Source organism: Rhinoraja longicauda, chromosome 33 (assembly GCF_053455715.1).
Source record: "Rhinoraja longicauda isolate Sanriku21f chromosome 33, sRhiLon1.1, whole genome shotgun sequence".
Taxonomy (NCBI): Eukaryota; Metazoa; Chordata; class Chondrichthyes; order Rajiformes; family Arhynchobatidae; genus Rhinoraja; species Rhinoraja longicauda.
In genome coordinates, this window is record NC_135985.1 from 9,667,554 (window position 1) to 9,691,152 (window position 23,599).

At 46.5% G+C, this 23,599-nt stretch overlaps 1 protein-coding gene across 1 annotated transcript in view; it reads left to right on the forward strand.

Moving 5' to 3' along the window:
* adamts17 (ADAM metallopeptidase with thrombospondin type 1 motif, 17) overlaps positions 1–23,599 on the forward strand; it is a 222,727-nt gene that overhangs the window by 102,089 nt on the left and 97,039 nt on the right. The window contains exons 9-10 of the mRNA XM_078427059.1: positions 3,941–4,081; positions 5,297–5,447. Of these exons, the coding sequence (XP_078283185.1) occupies positions 3,941–4,081; positions 5,297–5,447 (292 nt within the window). The remainder of the gene's footprint in view (positions 1–3,940; positions 4,082–5,296; positions 5,448–23,599) is intronic.

A 23,599-nucleotide genomic window follows, 5' to 3' on the forward strand; every position in this document is an offset into this window, starting at 1 on the left:
GTCCAGGCTCAAAACCTATTTCTACTCCCTAGCGTTTGAGGCTCATTGAGGAGGCGCTGTGAACTGTGTGCGTGCTACTGTATGTTTAATTTTTTTTCCATTGGAACCTAATCAGATGTACAGCACTTTGGTCAACGTGGGTTGTTTTTAAATGTGCTATACAAATAAAATTGACTTGACTTGACTATATGCTCATCCTTCACACAGTCAGACTTTCCCCAGACTTCAAACATTTGAGTGATGATTTCCTGCATCGGGAAATGTTCAATCATCAGCCCTGCTTGCAGATGATCCGCACACACAAACAGGTTTAGAGAGCGACTGCTGAAATGCCAACAACTCAGCCTGTGGTAATGGGGTAATGGAATGAAAGTCTTCCCCTGATGGTAATACTGTGAGCTGAAGAGACTCCGGTGATTCTTTCTCTTTAAGATAGACACAAAATGCTGGAGTAACTCAGCGGGTCAGCCAGCCTCTCTGGAGAAAAGGAGAAGGTGACGTTTCGAGTCAAGACCCTTCTTCAGACCCAGTTCCTTCCTGCAGATCCTTTTTTATCATATCATATCATATCATATATATACAGCGCGGAAACAGGCCTTTTCGGCCCACCAAGCCCGCGCCGCCCAGCGATCCCCGCACACTAACACTATTAACACTATCCTACACACACTAGGGACAATTTTTACATTTACCCAGCCAATTAACCTACATACCTGTACGTCTTTGATTTGTGTCAGTAAGGCATCCTCTAGCCTGGCACCAGGTACTTTTACTGAGGCTGACAAAGAGGAGATGGGAACATCTGGGGCGGTGAATCTGTGGAATTCATTGCCACAGAAGGCTGTGGAGGCCAAGTCAATGGATATTTTTAAGGCGGAATTTGACGGATTCTTGATTAGTAAGGGTGTCAGGGGTTATAGGGAGAAGGCAAGAGAGTGGGGCTGAGAGGGAAAGATAGACCAGCCATGATTGAATGGTGGAGTAGACTTGATGGGCTGAATGGCCTAATTCTGCTCGAACTCATGAACTTATGAACATGCAACAGGCCGTGCATTGGATGTGTCAATTCAGGGCTGGATTATTCATTGCAATGGTGCATTCAGAGTCTCGCTCCTATTGAGAAGTAGTACTGGAAACAGGAAGGATGCAAAATGCTGGGGCCTGTTCCTCATGGATGGAGTTGGGTTAGGGTGAGCTGCTACCTCTTTCAGCCACCCATGCCAATCCCACATCTACTGTCCCAACTGGTCATCTGCAAATCAGAATGGTCTGGTACAGTCAATGATTCAGTGGTACGTTATTGTCACATGTACCTCGATGCAGTGGAATTCTTTATTTGCATACAATTCAGTAACAGTCTAACTAAACTTAGGCATAATCATACAGTACTTAAGTACAAGAGTGTGAGATAGTAGATTACACTAAAACAGAATGCAAGGGTCACCCAGCTCCATCAGTGAGTACAGAGAGAAGATGCAGCAAAGATTTGGTGGAGATTAAGCTATTTTTTTATTCTTACACAACACCAAGAGCTTTGAGGAGCTTGCTCATTGGCATTGGATTCATAGAAACATAGAAAATAGGTGCAGGAGTAGGCCATTCGGCCCTTCGAGCCTGCACCGCTGTTCAATATGATCATGGCTGATCATCCAACTCAGTATCCCGTACCTGCCTTTTCTCCATACCCCCTGATCCCTTTAGCCACAAGGGTCACATCTAACTCCCTCTTAAATATCGCCAATGAACTGGCCTGCGCCATCGATGATATCGGGGCATTATCGGGGACATCAGCAGGATCCACTTTAGCTTTCACTGGGCGCAGGTTCAGCTGAAGCCTTTACAGAAAACAAAGAGCGGAAGCTTTGGACGGGGAAGACCCCTGGTCAATCCCCTTTGGTGTCAGGGAGCAGGAAGATGTTTGGCCATAGCGCTCTGCAGACAGGAATGGAAAACTGCGGTGGAATTTTGGAAATGCCTGGGCTTAGGTTGAATTTGACAGTAGTGGTTTATTCAGGAGGAGCTGAGTGTGAGTTTAGTTTAATATCACAAGCACCGAGGTACAGTGAAAAGCTGTTGTTGCACGCTAACCAGTCAGCGGATGGAGCTGTTCTCAAACCTTGCTGTGATGCATCCCGATAAAATGCACATCTGTAGAGGCTGGTGAGAGTTGGGGACATGTTGAACCTCCTAACCCTTCTAAGGAAGTAGCTGTTTAATTAATGCAAGTTCAGGTATCTGAAAATGCAGATGATCACTTTCCAATTGAACACGAGTTTCACCCTCTCTCAGGTGTTTCTGTTTTTAAAGAACCATTTCCATGGTGTAGTGTGGATAAATCTCTGAGCATCTTCCTCCCCAAAGCTGTCTTGGAATGCTTACTTGGAGGCAGAAGCCTGAGAAGAGAATATCAGTTCTTCCAGTGCATGGATGGAAAAGATTCAGAGGAATATGGGCCAAACGCGGGCAGGTGGGGCCAGCGTAGATGGGGCATGGACATGTTGGGCTGAAGGGCCTGTTTCCATGCTGTATGACTCTATGATCATCACCCTTCCTGAACACTGAGCACCACAGATCTGGAACTCTGTACATTAACTTCACCGGCATCAGTGGGATGGCTGGGTTGGGTGTTGACAGGAGGTGAAGCATTCGACCCATGGAAGTAGGGTATTGGGTGTCCACCTGGGCAGAGAGACCTATTCACCTCCGAAATGAGGCGGGATAGGTAATCACACGAGGGGGACAATCATGCATCAGATTCTGTTTCTGCTGCATATTGTAATTTAAACCAGATGTTGTGCAGATTTACTGGCTAGCGTTTTACAGCTGTGCATTAAATCAGGCACCAATACACAGTGAGACTTTGTAACGGTAGATCGCAGAAAACCTAATAGTAAATGATTCTGTAGGACACACCTGTCAGATAAAACGCCTGGACAAGTTGGTATTAATTATGCTCATGTATTTATTGTCTCTCCTTTCCCACCATCCCTGTCATGCCTTCCCCCAAATTGTCATCCCAACCCCTTCTGCTTGTTCACCCTCTCCCTATGCCCCTCTGTCTCCCTCTATCTTCCTCTGTACCTCCCTCACTCTCTCCCTCACTCTCCCTCCCCTTGTCGCTCTCTCCCTCGCTCTCCATCCCCTTGTCTTTCCGCTTGTCTTTCCTCCCCTTGTCTCTCATCTTTCTCCCCTCTATCTCCCCTCTATCTCCCCTCCATCTCTCTCCCCTCCATCTCTCTCCCCTCCATCTCTCTCCCCTCCATCTCTCTCCCCTCCATCTCTCTCCCCTCCATCTCTCTCCCCTCCATCTCTCTCCCCTCCCTCTCTCTCCCCTCCATCTCTCTCCCCTCCATCTCTCTCACCTCCATCTCTCTCCCCTCCATCTCTCTCCCCGCCATCTCTCTCCCCGCCATCTCTCCCCTCCGCCTCTCTCCCCTCCACCTCTCTCCCCACTATCTCTCCATTATCTCTCTCCTCTCTTTCTCCTCCTGTACCCCTCTTCTCCTCCTTTCCCCTTTTTTCTCATCTCATCTCCCACAAATTGTCTGCCCTTCCAATTTGTTGTGCTTATTCCCTCTCCACCGGCCTCTACACTCCCTCTTCCCATCTCAAACTCTTGCCCTCTCTCGTGCTTTGCCTCTCCTCACTTCACTCTCCGTTGCTCTTGAACTCTCTCCCTCCTCATCTCTTTCCTTCCCCGTGTCCTCACTCTCTCCCCTATCTCCACGCATTTCTCTATTCTCTACTTTCTCCCTCTTTGCCTCTTCTTCACCCTATCTCTTCCCTTCTCTCCACTTCTGATGTTTTCCCCATTTTATTTTTCACCTTTCCTGTCCTCCCCCCTCATTGCTCTCCGGCTGCTCTCCTCCCCTCTCCCCACTGCCCTCCCCTCTCCCCACTGCCCTCCCCTCCTCCCCACTGCCCTTCCCTCCGTTGGCAGCCTGGGCATGAGCCATGATGATGACCATTCCACCTGTGCTGAACATTTCCACATCATGTCCGGCGAGTGGGTCAAGGGGAAGAACCCAAGCGATCTTTCCTGGTCCGCCTGTAGCCACGACGACCTGGAAAATTTCCTGAGGTAGGACTTGTTCTTCAGTTACATAGTAATATTTCTATCAGATAATATCGCCTGGATGATATCATTCTTGCATGGACTTGATCCAGTACAGGTGTCAGAGGTTATGTGGATAACTCATTTTCTCAGGTTTTACTTATCACCATCCTTGTGTATCTAATTGTGGCACCCACAGCTTCTTGTTTCCTCTAAACTCTATCTCTGAACTCTAAACACGGTCTCTGCGTCCATTCTTCCATCCCTCCATCTGCCCCCTTTCTCTCTCATCTGTCTCTACCCATTGTTCACCAGCCACCAACTCCTGACTCCATCTCTTCCCCCTCTCCCATCGCGCCCCATCTGCCCATCAGTTCCCTCCTTCACCCGGTTCCACATATCACCTGCCAGCCCCTGTGTTGCCTGGTTGGTGGGAAGGGAATAGATATCAAAGAGTAGGCTTAGAACTGTTGCAGTTGCAAGGGAAAGTAGAGTGAGCAGGGGAATGGGGATTGAAGACCAGATTAAAGTGTTGCAGAGGGAGCAATGACCATGAAGCTCCAAGGGGTAGGGAGGGGAAGATGTATCTGGTGATGGCATCGCATTGGAGGTGTCAGACGTTATAAAGGGGAATCCCTGTCCTTGTTCTCGGTGGAAGGAGAGGGGTGACAGGAAGACGTACAGGGATTCGAGGACATTTGATAGTCAACAATGGTGGAGGGAACACCAGAACTGAAGAAAGGAGAAGATACCTCCGAGGCACTGGAGTGTCAGGATAATTCAAGCTCAAAGCATCAAAGTCTCATGAAGTTCAGGTGCAGCTCAACTGGAAGATGCTTGAAAGCTGTGCCTGTTTTTACACCCTTTGTTGGAGTTGTTAGCATGAGGGTGTTACAGGTGGTAGAGTTGCCGCCTTAGCGCCAGAGACTCGGGTTCAATCCTGACTACGGGTGCTGTCTGTCTGGAGTTTGTACGTTCTCCTTGTAACCGTGTGGGTTTTCTCCGGGTGCTCCGGTTTCCTCCCACACTCCAAAGACGTACAGTTTTGCAGGTTGATTGTCCTCGGTAAAATTGTAAATCGCCCTTAGTGTGTAGGATAGTGCCAGTGTACGGGGTGATTGCTGGTGGGCACGGACTCGATGGCCGAAGGGCCTGTTTCCGCACTGTACCGCTAAAGTCTAAAGTTTAACTTGTCTTGCAGAGCTCAACGTAATTAAAACTTTTTTGTGTTACCTTTAATAGATCAAAGGCCAGTACCTGCCTGCTGGAGACTGATCCAAGAAATCACTATGCAACACGACTGCCACCTAAGCTGCCGGGCATGCACTACAGCGCTGACGAACAGTGTCAGATACTGTTTGGAATCAATGCAACTTTCTGTAAAGAAATGGAGGTAATTTTCCGTAGCCCCTTCCTAAGTGGCTGCAGGATTATACTCGCTGAGATTTGTGATATGAGACTCAGAACAGGAGGGGGGAATGAACTCAAGGTGAAACATGAGCTCAAGGACTTGGAGCAGGAGTTGACCATGTGTCTACTCCGCCATGCAATAAGATCCTAGTTCATCCAATATCAGTCCCAGCTTTTCTTTCCCCTCTGATAGTCAATAGTCAATTTATTTGTCACATACACATAAATGTGCAGTGAAATGAAAAATTACCCACAGTTCAACAATAAGACCAATAAAAATAAGCAATAAAAAATGCAATAACACATACAATCATAAACCAACACCAAACAAAAGAAACATCCATCACAGTGAGTCTCCCAATAGCCTTGAATTTCCCTGAATTCTAAAACTCTCTCTAGTCCTGGTTTGCACTCAGTCCCTGCAGCTCAATACCAGGTGATCAGCATTCAGATTCTGTAAAGTCCAGGCAAGTTTATTACCATATGCACCAACAGATGAGGTACAGGAACAATGTAAATCTTGCCTGCATCAGCATCACAGGCACATAGTCCACGAAGGAAAATTATCTTACACATAATTGTACAAGACAGTGAGAAAAGAAAAGGTCATGCCAAAAAGCACTGAAAACAAGTAAAACGTTAGTCTAAGAGGTGGCCCGTAGTGTTCTGAGATAAAGTTAGGATTGTGCCTGGGGTTGGTTCAAGTAGCAGGTGATTGTAGGAAAGTAGTTGCTCCTGAATCTGGCGGTGTAGTAGTTCAGGCTTCTGTACCTTGCAGCAAGAAGAGGGCATGGCCCGGATACTGGGGATCCTTGATGGTAGATGCCGTCTTCTAGAGGTAGCACCTCACCTTGATGATGCTAATGGCGGGGAGGACCGTGCCCGTGATGGGCAGGGTTCTGTCCATCACTCTCCACAGCTCTTGCCTACCTGTGCTTTGGAGTTACCGTACTGGGCCATAATGCAACCAGTCAAGACACTTTCTGCAGTGCATCTGTAGATGTTTGTTGGAGTATTCGATGGCTTGCTGAATGACATGCTTTAAACTTGTAAGCAAGCGGAGGTGCTTCTTCGTGATTGCATCGATTTCCTGGGCCCAGAGCGGATCACCTCAGATGTTAATGCACAGGAATTTGAAGCTGCCAACTCTCTCCACCAATTGACCCACCAATGAAAGCTGGGATGTGGTCTCTAGACTCACCCTTCTGGAAGTCAATGATTAGTTCCTTGGTTTTGTTGACTTTGAGTGAGCCATTATTATCGTGGCACCTCTCAACCAGGTCGAATAAACAACCAATCTGATTAAAATTGGCCTTTGCAAAGGTGATAAAACATTATGATATCTAACATTGTGGCGCAGCGGTAAAGTTGCTGCCTTACAGCGCCAGAGACCATTGGATCCTGATGACGGAATCTGTCTGTACCTTCTCCCCGTGACTACGTGGGTTTTCTCCGGATGCTCCAGTTTTCTCCCGTACACCAAAAGCGTGCGGGTTTGTAAGTTAATGGGCTTCTGCAAATTGTAAATTGTCCGTGTGTGTAGGACAGTGCTATTGTATGGGGTGATCGCTGGTTGGCGTGGATTCAGCGGGCCGCAACGCCTGTTTCCACGCTGCGCCTCTATAGTCTAAATCTAAGAAACGTAACAGAGAGGGAAAGCACGCGAATACACTGGCCGGTGGGCAGGAGAGCTGACGGAAAGCTTAGGACCTGATGGTTTTTTTGATACAAAGCCAGGCAGGGGTGAGAAGTGTGAAGATTCTGTTTCCATGCGCTGCATAACATCGAGGGAGCTGCACCGAAGTCCTGGCGAATGTTGAAGGGGATTTAATCCAGAAAAGATTCAACAGGAAAGAATAGTGGGGATTATGCAACATCTGGAATTTTTGTTTTCTACCCTGGATCAATTCGTGTTAAAAACAAGGCGATTGATTTTAACTCCAGCGGTTTTGCCAAACAGGCAGTTACAAATAGTGCATCTCATGCCCACTTGTAATGTCAACCTCCACACATTCAGGAGACTTCAACCTGTCTAGATTTCAGCAAACAGATAACATGCTCTAAACCAGTCAGCGTCCTCATGACTTTCTGCAACATTATGTTGGACTGGGAAGGTTGAAGAAGGAAACTTTTGTTGTTTTCTACCAGCTGGATGCAGTGAGTGTAAAACCTTCCTTCAGTTGTGAGCTGTGGGATGCAGGAATGTGCCTCCTCAGTTTCACACACTCGATCTTTGTCTCCCATAGACACACAACGTATACATACTCTCTCTCTCTCTCTCTCCCCCCCCTCTCCCCCCCTCTCCCCCCCTCTTCCCCCCTCTTCCCCCCTCTCCCCCCTCTCCCCCCTCTCTCCCCCCTCTCTCTCTCCCTCCCTCCCTCCCTCCCTCTCTTCCTCCCTCTCTCCCATTCTTTCTATCTCTTTTTGACACTCATTCATCCTCAGCTGCAACCTCACTCACTTTCTTGTGCACTCTCTCACTTGTGCATGCTTTCCCCCTCTCTCGCTTTCCATCTCTCTCTCTCACTCTCTCTCTCTCTCACACACACTTTTTCTCTCTCGCTTTCCATCTCTCTCTCTCACTCTCTCTCTCTCTCTCTCACACACTTTTTCTCTCTCGCTTTCTCTCTCGCTTTCTCTCTCTCTCTCTCTCTCTCTCTCTCTCTCTCTCTCTCTCTCTCTCTCTCTCTCTCTCTCTCTCTCTCTCTCTCTCTCTCTCTCTCTCTCTCTCTCCCTCCCTCCCCCCCTCTCCCTCTCGTTCTCACTCTATCACACGCACAGACCGTACCACCTGTTACACAGTCTTTGCCTTCTCCAGTCACTCTTCAATTAAAAAAATCTGTCAATTGTAAATTAAAGGAAACGTAGAGAAATATATGGACTATCAACCCAAGATCTTTTGAGTCTGGATTGAAGTGACCCTGGTGGTCCATTGGCTCCTGAAAGTACATGCATGTGAGCAACTATTCTGCACGCGTACAGACAGAATTGAAATGTAAAGACTTTCACTACTACAAATCATTGCACAACCAATGAAGTAGTTCTGACAAGGAACCACTGTTATAACAGTGAAACATGACAATCATCTAACAGTCATCTAAATCTCCTGAATCAGTTTCATCTGAAGCTTATTCTTTGAATCTACTGCTGCCTAATGAAAACGTGATGCCCCGTGCAAAGAAAACCACCAGTGTTCCTGCAGTGCCAGGAAGCTGCTTTAGCATTACAAGGAATACCCCTTCTCTCACACGCCCCAAACGTCGCCACTGCTAGATAGACAAAGGAAGATACAAGGTGCTGGAGCAACTCAATGGGTCAGGCAATATCTCTGGAGAACATGGATAGGTGATGTTTCGGGTCGAGACCCCTCTTCACAGTGAAGCACGTTGTGTCTCTGTGGGAAAATAACTGCAGATGCTGGTTCAAATCGAAGGTATTTATTCACAAAATGCTGGAGTAACTCAGCGGGTCAGGCAGCATCTCAGGAGAGAAGGAATGGGTGACGTTTCAGGTCGAGACTCTTCTTCAGACCTTTCTTGAGACTTTGTGTCTCTAGCACTTTGTGTCTGTCTTTGTAAACCAGCATTTGTAGATGCTTGTATCGCCACTAGATAGACAACACTCAGTTACACACAAAAGGACACAAAGTGCTGGAGTAACTCAGCAGGTCAGGCAGCATTTCTGGGGAACTGGAGATAGGATGAAGAAGTCTGAAGAAGGGTCTCGAACCCCGAAGGGCCTGACCTGCTGAATTACTCGAGCAGTTTGTGTCCTTTTACACGTTAACCAGCATTTGCAGTTCCTTGTTTCTCCACAGAATTACACACCATCTTTACAGCACGTAGCGAAACACCACCCTCAAGAAACCACCCCAAACCACACACAGTTTCCAATGCTCCTCCCACGGAGGCAGCTCTGTCTTCCCCACTGCAACAGTAAAGTCAACTCCATGTACAAAGATGGAGCACACAAATTGTGCCATCCACAATTGGGAGTATTCACAGGCCAAGTTTAACCACAAATTGGAAAAGGCTACAGCTCTCCCTCACAGAGGTGTGCATGTTCTGTAATATTTATACCCTTCTATCTCTCTTCATCTTTCGCTTCCCCTCGTCAGCCCCTACCATCTTTTACATTACTGTAGACTTTGGAGATACAGCGTGGAAACAGGCCCTTCGGCCCACCGAGTCCACGCTGTCCAGCGATCACCCCGTACACTAGCACTATCTCACGCACTAGGGACAATTTACAATTTTATCTAGGCCAATTAAACTACAAATCTGCACGTCTTTGGAGTGTGGGAGGAAACCGGAGCACCCCGGCAAAAACCCACACAATCACAGGGAGAAAGTACAAACCCCATACAGACAGCACCCGTGGTCAGGATCGAACCTGGGTCTGTGGCGCTGTAAAGCAGCAACTCTACCACTGTGCCACTGTGCCGCCCCAAAACATTACCTTCTACTGCAATAGAGAAAACATCTCTTCTAGTTGTAATCGTCCCATCCCCCTGTCCAGTCCCCACAAATTATCTACTGCATCCATCAATTTACTCTTTGTTGCTCCTCTTGCTCTATCTGGTTGTCCCACACTCTCCCTAATCCTCTTCCCTTTTCCCTGTATCTCCTCTGTTCCTCCCCAGCACTTTTTTACTCCCCTGCCCCAAGTCTACCACACCAAAGATTCAAGGTGCTGGAGTAATTCAGCGGGCCAAGCAGTACCTCTGGAGAACATGGACAGGTGACGTTTCGGGTCAGGACCCTTCTTCAGACTAATTGTATTAGAGGAGAAAAAGCTGGAAGAGATGTAAACCAGCATCTACAGGTCCTTCTATACCCAGTCTATCACTACTTGTTCCCCTACTCGTTGCAGCTTCCTCATTGCTATTCCTGTCCTCCCAGCATCTTTCCCCTTCTTCTTTCTCCGGTCTCCTGCTCCCATCCGACCGACTACTTCAATTGTCGATTGTCTTTCTCCCCTCATTTTCCTCCCTCTACATTTCCCCTCTCCACCTGCCATTCCCTCCTCACTCCCTCTCCTTCCATCCAACTCCTTCACATGGATGTTACAACAGTCTTTAAATAAAAAGAGAGAGTTGTCCTTTCTTCCCCCACTTCAGCCGCCCCTCCCTCCCCGACCTAAGGAGACCGCTCCGTTGCTCCACATTGACTTGTTCACTGCGTTCTGGTGTCTAACATCCTATCTTCCTGTGCTTCTGTGGCGGGCCAAGTGTATCAGGACACGACCTCAAGGTCCTGAGACCATTAAACGAGCCAGCTCACTGTTGCAAAGGTTCCCAGTGTTCACCCTGACCGACGGGAGCGAGACTCTTCATTGTAATGCTGGCCTTGCAGATGTCAGCCAGTAAATGAAAACCACAACTGTAACACTACTCGACAGCAAGCATCATCTAAACCACTGCGCTCTAAGCCATCTAAAGCTTGGAAACACATGTGCCACAGTGGCCGCCGAAGAGACTTATAAAATAGGGGCTTTGTTCTTGCCTGAATTTCTTGAGGTTTTGACCGCCCTTGTTGAGCATTTTCTGCAAACACATGGAGCTGATTAAAGAACACGAACAGAACGATAAGGAGCAGATGGATATCAGGAACAGCTCTCCAAACCTGCCCTTCACTGTACTCTGCTGGTGAGATGGGGTCAGAACATCTCAGCCACTGCTGGGGTGTGGAAGGGTGGGCCTGGTGTTGGCTGGAGGTATAAGGGTGCAGTTTGGAGATGTGGGGATGGGGGCTTTCTATTCACGGTCCAGATGCAGTAGGCGTAGAAGTGAGCAAGGTTGTGTGGCTCCAGAACTTCAGGCTTTTAGACTTGAGAGATACAAAGCAGAAGCAGGACCTTCGGCCCACCGAGTCCACGCTTACCAGCGATCACGCCGTACACGACCACTGTTCTACACATTAGGGAAATTTACAATTTTTACCAAAATCAATTAACCTACAAACCTGTATGTTTTGGAGTGTGGGAGGAAACCGGAGCACCCGGAGAAAAACCCACGCAGTCACAGGGAGAACGTCCAAACTCTGTACAGACAGCACTTGTAGTCAGGATCAAACCCGTGTCAATAGCACTGTAACGCAGCAACTCTACCGCTGCGCCACTCTACCGCTGCGCCCGAAGCAGCCGGGTTTCCAGAGAATGTAATTGTTCCACACAATCCAACCACTTCTGCATCTCAATTAAACTGGTGCGCTCACAAGTGGCCAAAATTCCCTCAGTCCTGCAGTGACCTAAACTGAATTAAACACTACGTGAAAAAAATGTGGGCAGGTGGGACTAGTGTAGATGGGGCATTTTGGTTGGCATGGGCAAGTTGGGCCGAAGGGCCTGTTTCCATGTTCTTCGCTCCATGACTCTATATGTGTTGGGTTACCCTGCTAAATCAGTTCAATATTAACCCTCTGCTGCCTTGTGTATTTACTCAGGGCCGCTGCAATAGCTTAACTTTGCCAATCAGGATTCCTAGGATTTAAAATTTTTTTAAAATATCCTTTTCAGTTTTTTCCATTTAAGTCAAGTCACAGCTGGATTTTATGTGTGTGTCCACACGAAGAACCTTGCAGTTCTCCACAGAGTTCAGCTGCTGCCTCGAGTGTCCACGTGTTCTCACCCCTTCCTCCAACTTACCCAAGGCAGCTTGGCAGTCTGCTATTTTTACATCGAGTTCAAACAGCTGCTGTGTCAGTGACTCTAAGCTCCAGTACTTTGTTAACCTGTTGGTATTTCCACTACCTCTGGGTTTCTTTACTTTCATTAACAGCTTTCCCAGAGGAATTCTGTTCTCTTTTTTATTTTTTACACGTAAATCCATGCTGAGCAATCAATCCATTGCCTTTCCCAGTGAGCGTGCCCCTGTCCATCCTCAGTGAAATCCAACAACGCACAGTGACGCAGTGGCGGTGCTGGTGTCTCACAGCGCCAGAGACCCGGGTTCGATCCCGACCACGGGTGCTGTCTGTATGGAGTTTGTACGTTCTCCCTGTGACCGCGTGGGTTTTCTCCGGGTGCTCCAGTTTCCTCCCACTCTCCAAAGATGCACAGGTTTGTAGGTGATGTGTCTGAATGATCTGCGGATGCTGGTTTACACCAAAAATAGACACAAAATGCTGGAGTAACTCAGTGGGTCAGGCAGTATCTCTGGAGAAAAAGAGTAGGTGACGTTTTGGGTCTCGACCCGAAACGTCACCCGTTCCTTCTATCCAGAGATGCCGCCTGTCCCACTGAGTTGCTCCAGCATTTTGTGTCTATCTTCAGGTTTGCATGTTAATTGACTTCTGTAAATGGTCCCGAGTGTGTAGGATAGTGCTAGTGTACGGGATGATTGTTGGTCAGTGCAAACTCGGTGGGCCGAAGGGCCTGTTTCCATGCTGTATCTCTGAAATCTAATCCTTCCCCTCCCGGAATCCGGAAAATAGATTTTCAGATTTTTCTATCCAAGCGTAGTGAGATCCCACCGTTACTACACACATGGGTGTCAAGCTCACAGGTCTGCAGTTGCTTTCCTGCCTCAGGCACCTCTCTGGTATTCAACAATTTCTGGAAGATTTATGGCTGAGTTCTTGCCATTTCCTCCCTTACTTCCATGAGGATTCATGGATCTATCCCATCCGGCCCCTGGGACAAATTCACCTTACGTTTGCACAGCTGTTTGGCAACAGTGCTGTGTGTAACCAGAACGATCCCACTGCCTCCCTAAAATACTCTGTACTAAACTTTCCAAATCAAACAGTCACCTGCCTTCACCTCAGTAAAAAAGAGGCAAAACAAAAATTTGGACCTTTTGGAAAGCAGATTTATGTTTCTCTTGGCATGCCTTCTCTCACACTCTCACATCCCATTGGAACAATCCTTTAGTCTGCCCTTGACTCAGTTCATCATGGGTGTAGGACGGACTCTGCTCAGATTCCTCCCATCTCACCGGCCTCGTTCTCGAGAGTTCCACATAACTGACCTGCAGGGGCAAACCCTGGATCACACACAACCCAGCAGCATCACACCTGTACAAGGTAATGGGAGTGGACTATACTGAACAGTTGACAGGAGACAGAGGGAGAAACAAGGAACTGCAGATGCTGGAATCTAGAGCCAAACGCAAGGTGCTGGTGTAACTCAGCAGGTCAGGCTGCATCTGTGGAGGACAAGGATAGGCCACGTTTTGGTCGTGCCCCTTTCTTCACAGAAATCTTTTTGTTCTTCAATTCTTCATGAACACCGGCACTGGTATATTTCCTTCTAGATCCTTCCCTGAAGCTTCCTTGCTTAATTTGAGATTGTTTCTGGTTCAGATGGTCGGAATGTTCTGCTTGTGAGAGTCCACACAGATTTCCCACCACTTGTGTTTCTCCAGAATGGTTGACTCTAATGCCTTGAAAACCCATCATAAGTTTGTAACCAGACTTACTGTAACCGAGGGCTTTCTGAACATTTTAATATATGTTCAAATTCAGTCATACGAGATTTTTTTTCAGTGTTTCGTTTGTTTTCAGAAACATGACAGGCTGTTTCAGGCTCGCTTCACGTCACAGATAGACACAAAATGCTGGAGTAACTCAGCGGTACAGGCAGTATAGACAATAGACAATAGGTGCAGGAGTAGGCCATTGTCTCTGGATAGACGGATTAGGCGACGTTCTGGGTCGAGACCCTTCTTCAGACTGATGGCTTCCTCTTCTGACGAAGAAGGGTCTCGACCCGAAATGTCACCCATTGAGTCTGAAGAAGGGTCTCGACCCAAAACGTCACCCATTCCTTCTATCCAGAGATGCTGCCTGTCCCGCTGAGTTGCTCCAGCATTTACATCTTCGGTGTAAGTTCCTTCCTACACTCTGCTCCACATCACTCCAGGCATTTGACCAGTCTCGTCCAAGCGTCAGTCCCTCGATGCGATTCTCCATCAGTGACACACATACAATGGTATATTCCCTGAGCAGTGCTCTCTCTGATTTTCACTCCATGGATGCTGCCCAAACTATCGGGTATTTGCCTCATTTCCAACTTTTATTTCAAATGAACAACATCCAGTTTTGTTTTAACCAACACCGAGGAAAAACTATATACAATTACAATTGACCATCCACAGTGTTTCAGATACACAATAAAGGGAATAACGTTTAGTGCAAGATAAAGTCCAGCAAAGTCCCATTCAAAATAGTCCGAGCGTGTCCAGTGAGATAGTGAGGAGCACAGGGCCGCTCTCTCGTTTACTTTGGTTTAGTTTAGTTTCGAGATACAGCATGGAAACAGGCCCTTCTGCCCACCGGCTCCGCACCGACCAGCGATCCCCGCACATTAACACTATCCTACACACACTAGGGACAGTTTTTACATTTGCCCAGTCAATTAACCTCCGAACCTGTACGTCTTTGGAGTGTGGGAGGAAACCAATGATCTTGGAGAAAACCCACGCAGGTCACGGGGAGAACGTACAAACTCCGTACAGACGGCGCCCGTACTCGGGATCAAACCGGGGTCTCTGGCGCTGCATTCGCTGTAAGGCAGCAACTCTACCGCTGCGCTACCGTGCCGCCCGAGTTGTTGATAGAATGGGTTCAGATGCTTGATAACAGCTGGGAAGAAACTGTCCCTGAATCTTGACGTGTCAGTTGCTCCGTGCTATCCACTCTGGGTTTCTCGAGTTAAACCAGTTTCCAGTTGTGAACCAAACATGGACCGGTTGCAGAGGTGAGATGAGGATCATCACTCTTGGCATTTGAATGAGAGTAGTGTGAAGGAGCAATTCACTGAGGTGCAAATCTCATCACTGCCTGCGTTCATGCCTTGCTGAAGGAGAGAAGGTTGTGGTTGTTGCAGGCAAGCAACTTGGTGCCAGAACATTGGTGTAGGAATTCTATAGCAAACTCAGTGTCCAGACTCTCTGCAAATAATTCACGACCACTCCTTCATCATCAGAGCGATGTAAAAATGTACACCAATGACTTTGCAATTCTGAAATTGAGAGAGATCTGCCATGACTGAATGGCGGAGAAGGCCATGGATGTCAAATCTTTGTCCGACTTTGAATTGGCACTTTCCAGACTATGGGGAGAAGGTGGGAACTCCATCTGCAAGGGCCCTTTCTGGCTTGGAACTATCAGCCTGACTGTTCATCCGTACTCTGTCAAGATGCTGTAACTCTCTGTATAACCTCACTGTGAGAGTGCGCTCATCACGAGGAGGGTGGCATGGTGGCGCAGGGGTAGAGTTGCTGCCTGACAGCGTAAGAGACCCGGGTTCGATCCTGAACACGGGAGCTGTCTGTATGGAGTTTGTACATTCTCCTCATGACCTACGTAGGTTTTCTCTAAGTGCTCTGGTTTCCTCCCACTAAACTAAACTAGGACTCACACAGTGTAAGGAGAGTGGTGAAGGAGGATAAATAAAAGCCCCCTTGAAGTGGGGATTACATCCTGCGGTGAATAAACAGAAGGTCACTCTGCAGATGTGGACGGACAGAAAGAGACAGACATTTTGCCTTGGACTAAAATTAAGTCCAAACATCACTGTGAGCATCAGTGCTTCCAAATTACCCTTTGGGCGAAGGATGTTTTCAAAATTATGTCCATGGGTATCCAATTCTACCGACAGTAACTCGTGCCACAATTTCCCAGCCAAAATTACAGTGGACCGAGCAATGGCAAATGTTGTTTAATTCAGATAAAACCATCCATCATCAGTTCACACTTGATCTATGTTATCCTACTTTCCCATCCACTCCCGACACATTCCTGGCTATTTACAGAGGCCAATTAATCTGCAAATCAGTTCATCCTTTGGATGTGAGAGGAAATCAGAACACCCGGGGGAACCCCACGCTGTCACAGGGAGGATGTGCAAACTGCACACCGGCAGCGCCTGTGGGCAGGAGCGAGCCCCAGGTAACTGGCGCTGTGAGGCTACCCGCTGTGCCACTGTGCCACCCTTGGTATGTAACCATTGGGCAGGGATGGAGAGATCAGTTGGCACTCTGACGCAGAGTGAAGGTTTAGCACAGGTGCTTGAAGAGAGAAGGGGGGGAAGGTAGAAAGAGAAGGGCATAGTTTAATTTAGTTTTTTTTAGAGACACTGCCCAGAAACAGGCCCTTCGGCCCACCTTGCCCATGCTGACCAGTGATCCCCATATACTAGCACTATCCTACACTAGGGACTATTTACAATCTTTACAGAAGACACTTAACCTACAAACCTCTACGTCTTTGGAGTGTGGGAGGAAACCGGAGTACGCGGGGAAAACCCCACGGGAAGAACGTACAAACTCCATACAGATAGCAACCATAGTCAGGATCGAACCTGGGTCTCTGGCGCTGTAAGGCAGTAACTCTACCGCATTGCCGACGTGCTGCCCCACAGTTTGGACTCCTTGCCCAGTCCTGACCCAATGAACCATGAAGAACACCCATTTCTAAAGCTTCTTTTACATTAGCTACCCAAGATATTCTGCTGCCAGGGGGAGTCCCGGTGAATGTGTCGTGACTATCATTGAGCAGTAAAGTAGTACATGCCCAAGCTGCTCCATGCACAGCAAGTTTGCATAAGTGCAGCGATCTAGGGATAACATTGGCCGGATATCAGGTGAACTCACCCATTCTTGTACGTACCATGTGTTGCGACTGTTTGCAGCCATCTGAGAGGGCTAATGGGGACTGGGGTTAAAGGTTAATTTCCAAGCTGACAAGGGACTGCAGTGTATGTCAAGCAAAGCTGGATTTAACACCTGGAAGCCACTACAGGAAACACATGCTGTGGAAACGCTCCAGCTTCAACTATCACCAATTTCTCCGTTGAATATTTGGGCACAAAGAGCGACCTTCAGGGCGAACGCCAAATAAGACGGTGGTTGGCTGGAATGTTGAGAGCAAAGGGCACGGCCTGTTGTCAGGAGGAAAATTAGCGTGCTTGTTCCTCCCTTATCGGCAGAATCAAGAACAGGGTGGGACTTTAAACCCAATTTAAAAAATAAGAACATTGTTGTGATGACTAACCGCTCACAGAATAGGACATGGCTTACCATTTAACAGTTTATGTGTACCCTCCACGAAAAGTGTGGCTTATCTGAAACTCGTCCTTTTTCTCTTGGCATCTGACACTTATGGAATCTCAGTGGTTTGGCATCCGGCTTGGCCCCACGACCGCACGAAACTACAGAGAGCCGTAGCCCAGCTCATCACACAAACCAGCCTCTCCTCCATCAACTCCATCGACTTCAACTTGAAGCTACCTCAGGAAAGCAGCCAACATCACCAGGGACCACTCACACCTTGGTCATTCTCCCTTCTCCCCACTCCTGTTGGGCAGAAGATACAAAACCTTGGACGTACGCGCCATCAGATTCAAGAACAGCTTCTTCCCCACTGTTATAAAACTCTTGAACGAACCTCGCATATGCTAAGGATGTATCTGCAATCTTCCAATCTACCTCGTTGCGACACTCACACTTTTCTATCTGCACCTTCTCTCTAGTTATAACACTATATCCCACACACTGTATATATTTTTTCTTTTGGACTTCCTATTTCATTCTCTGCCATTCACATGGACCCCAGTTCCCAGCTCTCCGCTCAGTTGCCAAGACCACTGTTCACACTCTCCTTGTAAACTCAACTGGTTGTGTTCACCACATTCGCTTGAAGCTGAGCAGGTTCACTGAAATGTTACCGCATAACATCTTTTAAAAAAAAGTGAACTAAGAGTATGTTGAAGTACAAATAAAACAACACTCGATAGTCCATAAAATCTATCAGTCCGGTGCCAATGCAGTCCCGAGTGAGCAGATTAACAAGGTTTTACTGTAAAGCCAAGAGTGAGTCTGCTGTAACGACCTGAATTCACTGCCATTCTATCGCTGCTCCAGTTGTTCTGGTAGATCACTGCATCTTTGTGTCTTTCCCCTATACTCACTCGGGACTAAAGGACATGGCACCGAAGCACATCATTGAATGGTTAATGCATTGCAGCCAACCCTGCCCCACCCAACATCTGGGCTTGTTAAAAGAGCACTTTTTGATGACATCTTGTGGGGCTGTTCACTGTCAGTTCAAGCCAGTCTCTGCTGTGTTGTAAGCAAGAAGAAACAGAAGCACCTAAAATAATACTGTAGTCTTAGCTTTAAACTGAAGACATGAAATGGAGAGCGTTTGTCAGCACTGCTGGTGTCCTCAGTCAGCTTGCGTGTGGGGCATACATTGATCACGTAGCTGGAACCATTGCAAAGATAAATGTGATGAATTCTTAGCCGTCTCCCTTCACAGTAGAGGATTTCCGCAGAGATGTTTGTATTTAATAACATTTTGAAATGCTCAGTAGTTACACAATTGATCATATTGGCATTTGGTCCAGAAACTATTTAATAAGCAGCGTTGGTATAAATTCTGTACAACTATCTTGTGTATCTTTTCACAACGTCGATGATGAATCTTTTGCCAGCTGTGATGTGCTTTTGGATCCTGCTGCCTATTTGTTACCGCTGGATGCTTTATCAGCTCACCGAACTCTCAGTCTAATTGTTTGAGTGCTTCAGATGACAAATCCCTCCTGTCAATATTTTAGCAGAGGATTAACCTGATTAAATAAATGTTACAATAAACTTATCCCAGATCCAAATAGCTCACCAAAAAAATGCTGCAGCCAGTTTTGGCATTTTTCATGCATTGAAAATGAACAGTGACACGAATAATAAACTTTGGACTTTTTAGACTTCAGAGATACAGCGCAGAAACAGGCCCTTCGGCCCACTGGGTCCGTGCCATCCAACGATCACCTCGTACACTAATACTATCCTACACACTCGGGACAATTTACAATTTCACTGAAGCCAATTCAAACCTGTATGTCTTTGAAGTGTGGGAGGAAACCAGAGCACCCGGAGAAAACCCACGCGGTCATGCGGAGAATGTACAAACTCAGTACAGACAGCACCTGTAGTCAGGATCGAACCTGGGTCACTGGCGCTGTAAGACAGCAACTCTACCGCTGCACCACCGTGCCTATTTCAGGTCACACCATCTGTTTCACTTCTCAAAGCAGGAAAGCCGGCGATGTTTCTATGCTTTCCCGGGAGGTGCAGCCTCACCATTCTGCTGCTATTGTTGTTAATGCTATTATACCCCTGCATTGTTTCAAAATACATTGTATTGTGTATGGATCAGAATTACCACAGCATTCGCTAATATGGTCTAACCATGTGCTCGTGTGAATGTAACATTACTTTTCAATTCTATCCCACTAAAAATAAACCCAGGTTTTCAATCTGCTTTTCTAATGGCCTTATTTACCAAGAACCTGTTTTAATAATTTGCGTATTTGCATTCTGGGATCCATGCTCCAAAACCCCATTTATATTCTTATTTTCGGAGTAGCATGTGAGCTGTTTATTCCTGTTACCAGAGCCAGTATTTCCCCTACATCAACAAGATCCTTTTGCCAATTCTATGAGCACCCCTCCTCTTTATTTAGTCTTTCTGTTATTTGTTGCCAGTGTTGACTGTTGATTGTAACTTATTGTCTGCATGTTTAGAATTTTAGATTCTAAAAACGTAAGGTTTATAATAAATTCTGAACCCTTCTTTCAATCTTTTGCCTCTGACCTTATTATATTCTTCGTTTCAGCATGCCAGTATCCACGGTTGCTACTTATGGCATGTCTTCATCTACTCTGAATGTATTCATATGTTATGTATGAATGCACTCGGGTTTCCAAAGACTTGCAATATGATAGCACGCTGTTACCCTACCTAAAAAATCAATGTGGTTGATGCTTTAAGAAACATTTTCCATAAGATTCCTTTATTTTACCTCTTAATGTTGTACGACAATGAATCTATTATTCCCTGCACATGTTCTATCTTACTTTTAAGTATAAGTATAATATTAGTTATCGGTCGATCCTCAGGCAATACATGTGTTTTTATTAATGATGTGCAATATTGCCTTCACACTCACTTCTCTACAATCTTTTAAAATATTTAGAAGCAAAATGTTTGGACTAGGCAGTTCTTCCCCTTGTGCTAGGAGGCTGCAGAGTGACTTGAATAGATTAGGCGAGTGGGCAAATGCATGGCAGATGCAATATAATGTGGATAAATGTGAGGTTATGCACTTTGGTGGCAAGAACAGGAAAGCAGAGTATTACCTGAATGGTGAACGATTAGGAGAAGGGGAGATGCAACGTGACCTGGGTGTCATGGTGCACCAGTCATTGAAAGCAAGCATGCAGGTGCAGCAGGCAGTGAAGAAAGCGAATGGTATGTTGGCATTCATAGCAAGAGGATTTGAGTTTAGGAGCAGGGAGGTTCTACTGCAGTTGTACAGGGCCTTGGTGAGACCGCACCTGGAGTATTGTGTGCAGTTTTGGTCTCCTAATCTGAGGAAAGACGTTCTTGCCTTAGAGGGAGTACAGAGAAGGTTCACTAGATTGATCCCTGGGATGGCGGGACTTTCATATGAAGAAAGACTGGATAGACTAGGCTTATACTCGCTGGAATTTAGAAGACTGAGGGGGGATCTTATAGAACCATATAAAATTCTTAAGGGGTTGGAGAGGCTAGATGCGGGAAGATTGTTCCCGATGTTGGGGGAGTCCACAACCAGGGGTCACAGCTTAAGGATAAGGGGGAAGTCTTTTAGGACCGAGATGAGAAAACATTTCTTCACACAGAGAGTGGTGAGTCTGTGGAATTCTCTGCCACAGAAGGTAGTTGAGGCCAGTTCATTGGCTATATTTAAGAGGGAGTTAGATGTGGCCCTTTTTGCTAAAGGGATCAGGGGGTATGGAGAGAAGGCAGGTACAGGTTACTGAGCTGGATGATCAGCCATGATCATATTGAATGGCGGTGCAGGCTCGAAGGGCCGAATGGCCTACTCCTGCACCTATTTTCTATGTTTCTATGTTGATTTTTTCAACATCACTGCCACTTTGACTCCATGTTTCCACCCTTGGATTCCTTTAAAAGATATTTGGACGGGTACATGGATAGGAAAGGTTTAGAGAGAGATGGGCCAAACGCGGGCAGGTGGGGCTAGTGTAGATGGGGCATCTTTATCGCCTTGGTAAGTTGAGCCAAAGGGCCTGTTTCCATGCTGAATGGCTCTATTTATACGCCTGTAGAATATTTTGAATTCTGTCTTGCATTCCCTGTTAATTTAATTCCTTAGTTTGATTTTGCCTTGTGAATTGTATTTTGGCTTCACTCCCTGCCTCTTCGTGATTTCCCTTGGTCTGCTCTCCTTATACTTAATGAATGGCTCTTTCTTTAACTTCATATTTTTTTATGCCTTCATATTATTCATCTGGTCTTATTAGTGCTTGGTTTATTCTTGCTTTTTTTTTCTGTGGAAAATTTGTATTAAATAATTTCCACTGCAGGTCCACGTCATTGTTTGCTGATATTGTTGGCAGGTTTATTTTCCACACTCATGTTATCCTAAATCATATCAGTTGGCCACTGCCGTCCCAGATACTTATCTGCTATTATGTGCGGTAATAAATCTTGCCTCTCGTACTCAGTTAGAAAGGAATCCTGTGGAAGTTCCCTATCTTAATCCACCTTATCTGACCAATTAATTTTTGAGGTGATTGAAATCCCCGTGGGTATTTGTTACTTTAGTTTAGTTTAGAGATACTGCACGGAAACAGGCCCTTCGGCCCACCGAGTCCATGCCGACCAGCAATCCCCGCACATTAACACTATCCTACACACACTAGGGACAATTTACACACACACCAAGCCAATTAACCTACATACCTGCACGTCTTTGGAGTGTGGGAGGAAACTCAAGATCTCGGAGAAAACCCACGCGGTCACGGGGAGAACATACAAACTCCGTACAGACAGCACCTGTGGTCGGGATCGAACCCGGGTCTCCAGTGCTGCAAGCACTGTAAGGCAGAAACTCTACTGCTGCGCCACCGTGTCACCCACTTGTCCAGATACTTATTGTCCAGAATTTGCATCTTCCTTGAGTCATGGAGTCATGCAGCAGAAAAACAGGCCCTTCGGCTCAATCCGTTCGTGCCAACTAAAATGCCCCATCTAAGCTTGTCCCATTGGCTGTGTTTGGCCCATATCTAAACCTTTCCTCTATATTTACCTGTCCATGTGTCTTTAAAATGCTGTTATTGTACCTACCTCGACTACCTCTTCTGGCAGCTCGTTCCATATGCCCACCATCCTTTGAGTGAAAAAGTTGCCCCTCCGATTTGTATTACATCATGCCCCTCTCACCAACCTATTTCCTATGATTTTTGATTCCTGTACACTGGATTAAAGACTCTGTGCATTCACGTTATCTATTGCCCTCTTGATTTTACACACCTCTGTAAGATCACGCTAAGCTTCCTGTACAAGGAATAATGTCCTACCTTGCGCGATCTCTCCCTATAGCTCAGTCCCTTAAGTCCTGGCAACATTCCTGTAAATCTTCTCTGCACTCTTTTGAGGTTAACAACATCCTTCCTATGGCAGGGTGACAAAAGCTGAACACAATACTCCAAAAGTGGCCTCACCATTGTCTTGTACAACTGTAACATAACATCCAACATCTATACTTAATACCCTGACTGATGAAGGCCAATGTACCAAAAACTCTGTTTATCACCCTTTCTACATGTGACACCACTTTCTGGGAACTGTGTATCTGTGCTTCTAGATCCCCCTCCCTACAACACTCCCAAGGGCATATAATTCACTATGAAGGTCTTGCCCTGGTTTGACTTCCCAAAATGCTACACCTCGCACTTATCTGTATTAAACTCCATTGGCTATTCCTCAGCCCACTTACACATCTGATCAAGAGCCAGCTGTAATTTTTGATCACCACCTTCACTTTCTATGATACCATCCACTCCTCTGCCGAACTTCCATTTTTATACCAAACTGTACCTATTGATAAGATGCTGCAGAAAATGCCTTACTGTTTGATATATTGTCACTGACAGGTTTCACATCAATCAAAAGATAGCATCTCTCAATCTCATACTGTAGTACTAGGTTTATATTCTAATGTCACCAGGGTGGGAGAGACGAGTGGGGCAACATTCTGCCGTTCTTATCTGGCAACGTCGGGATCGAAGAAGGGCAAGATACCAGAACGATCAGTTGTCAGTTGAAACAACTCTAACTGTGG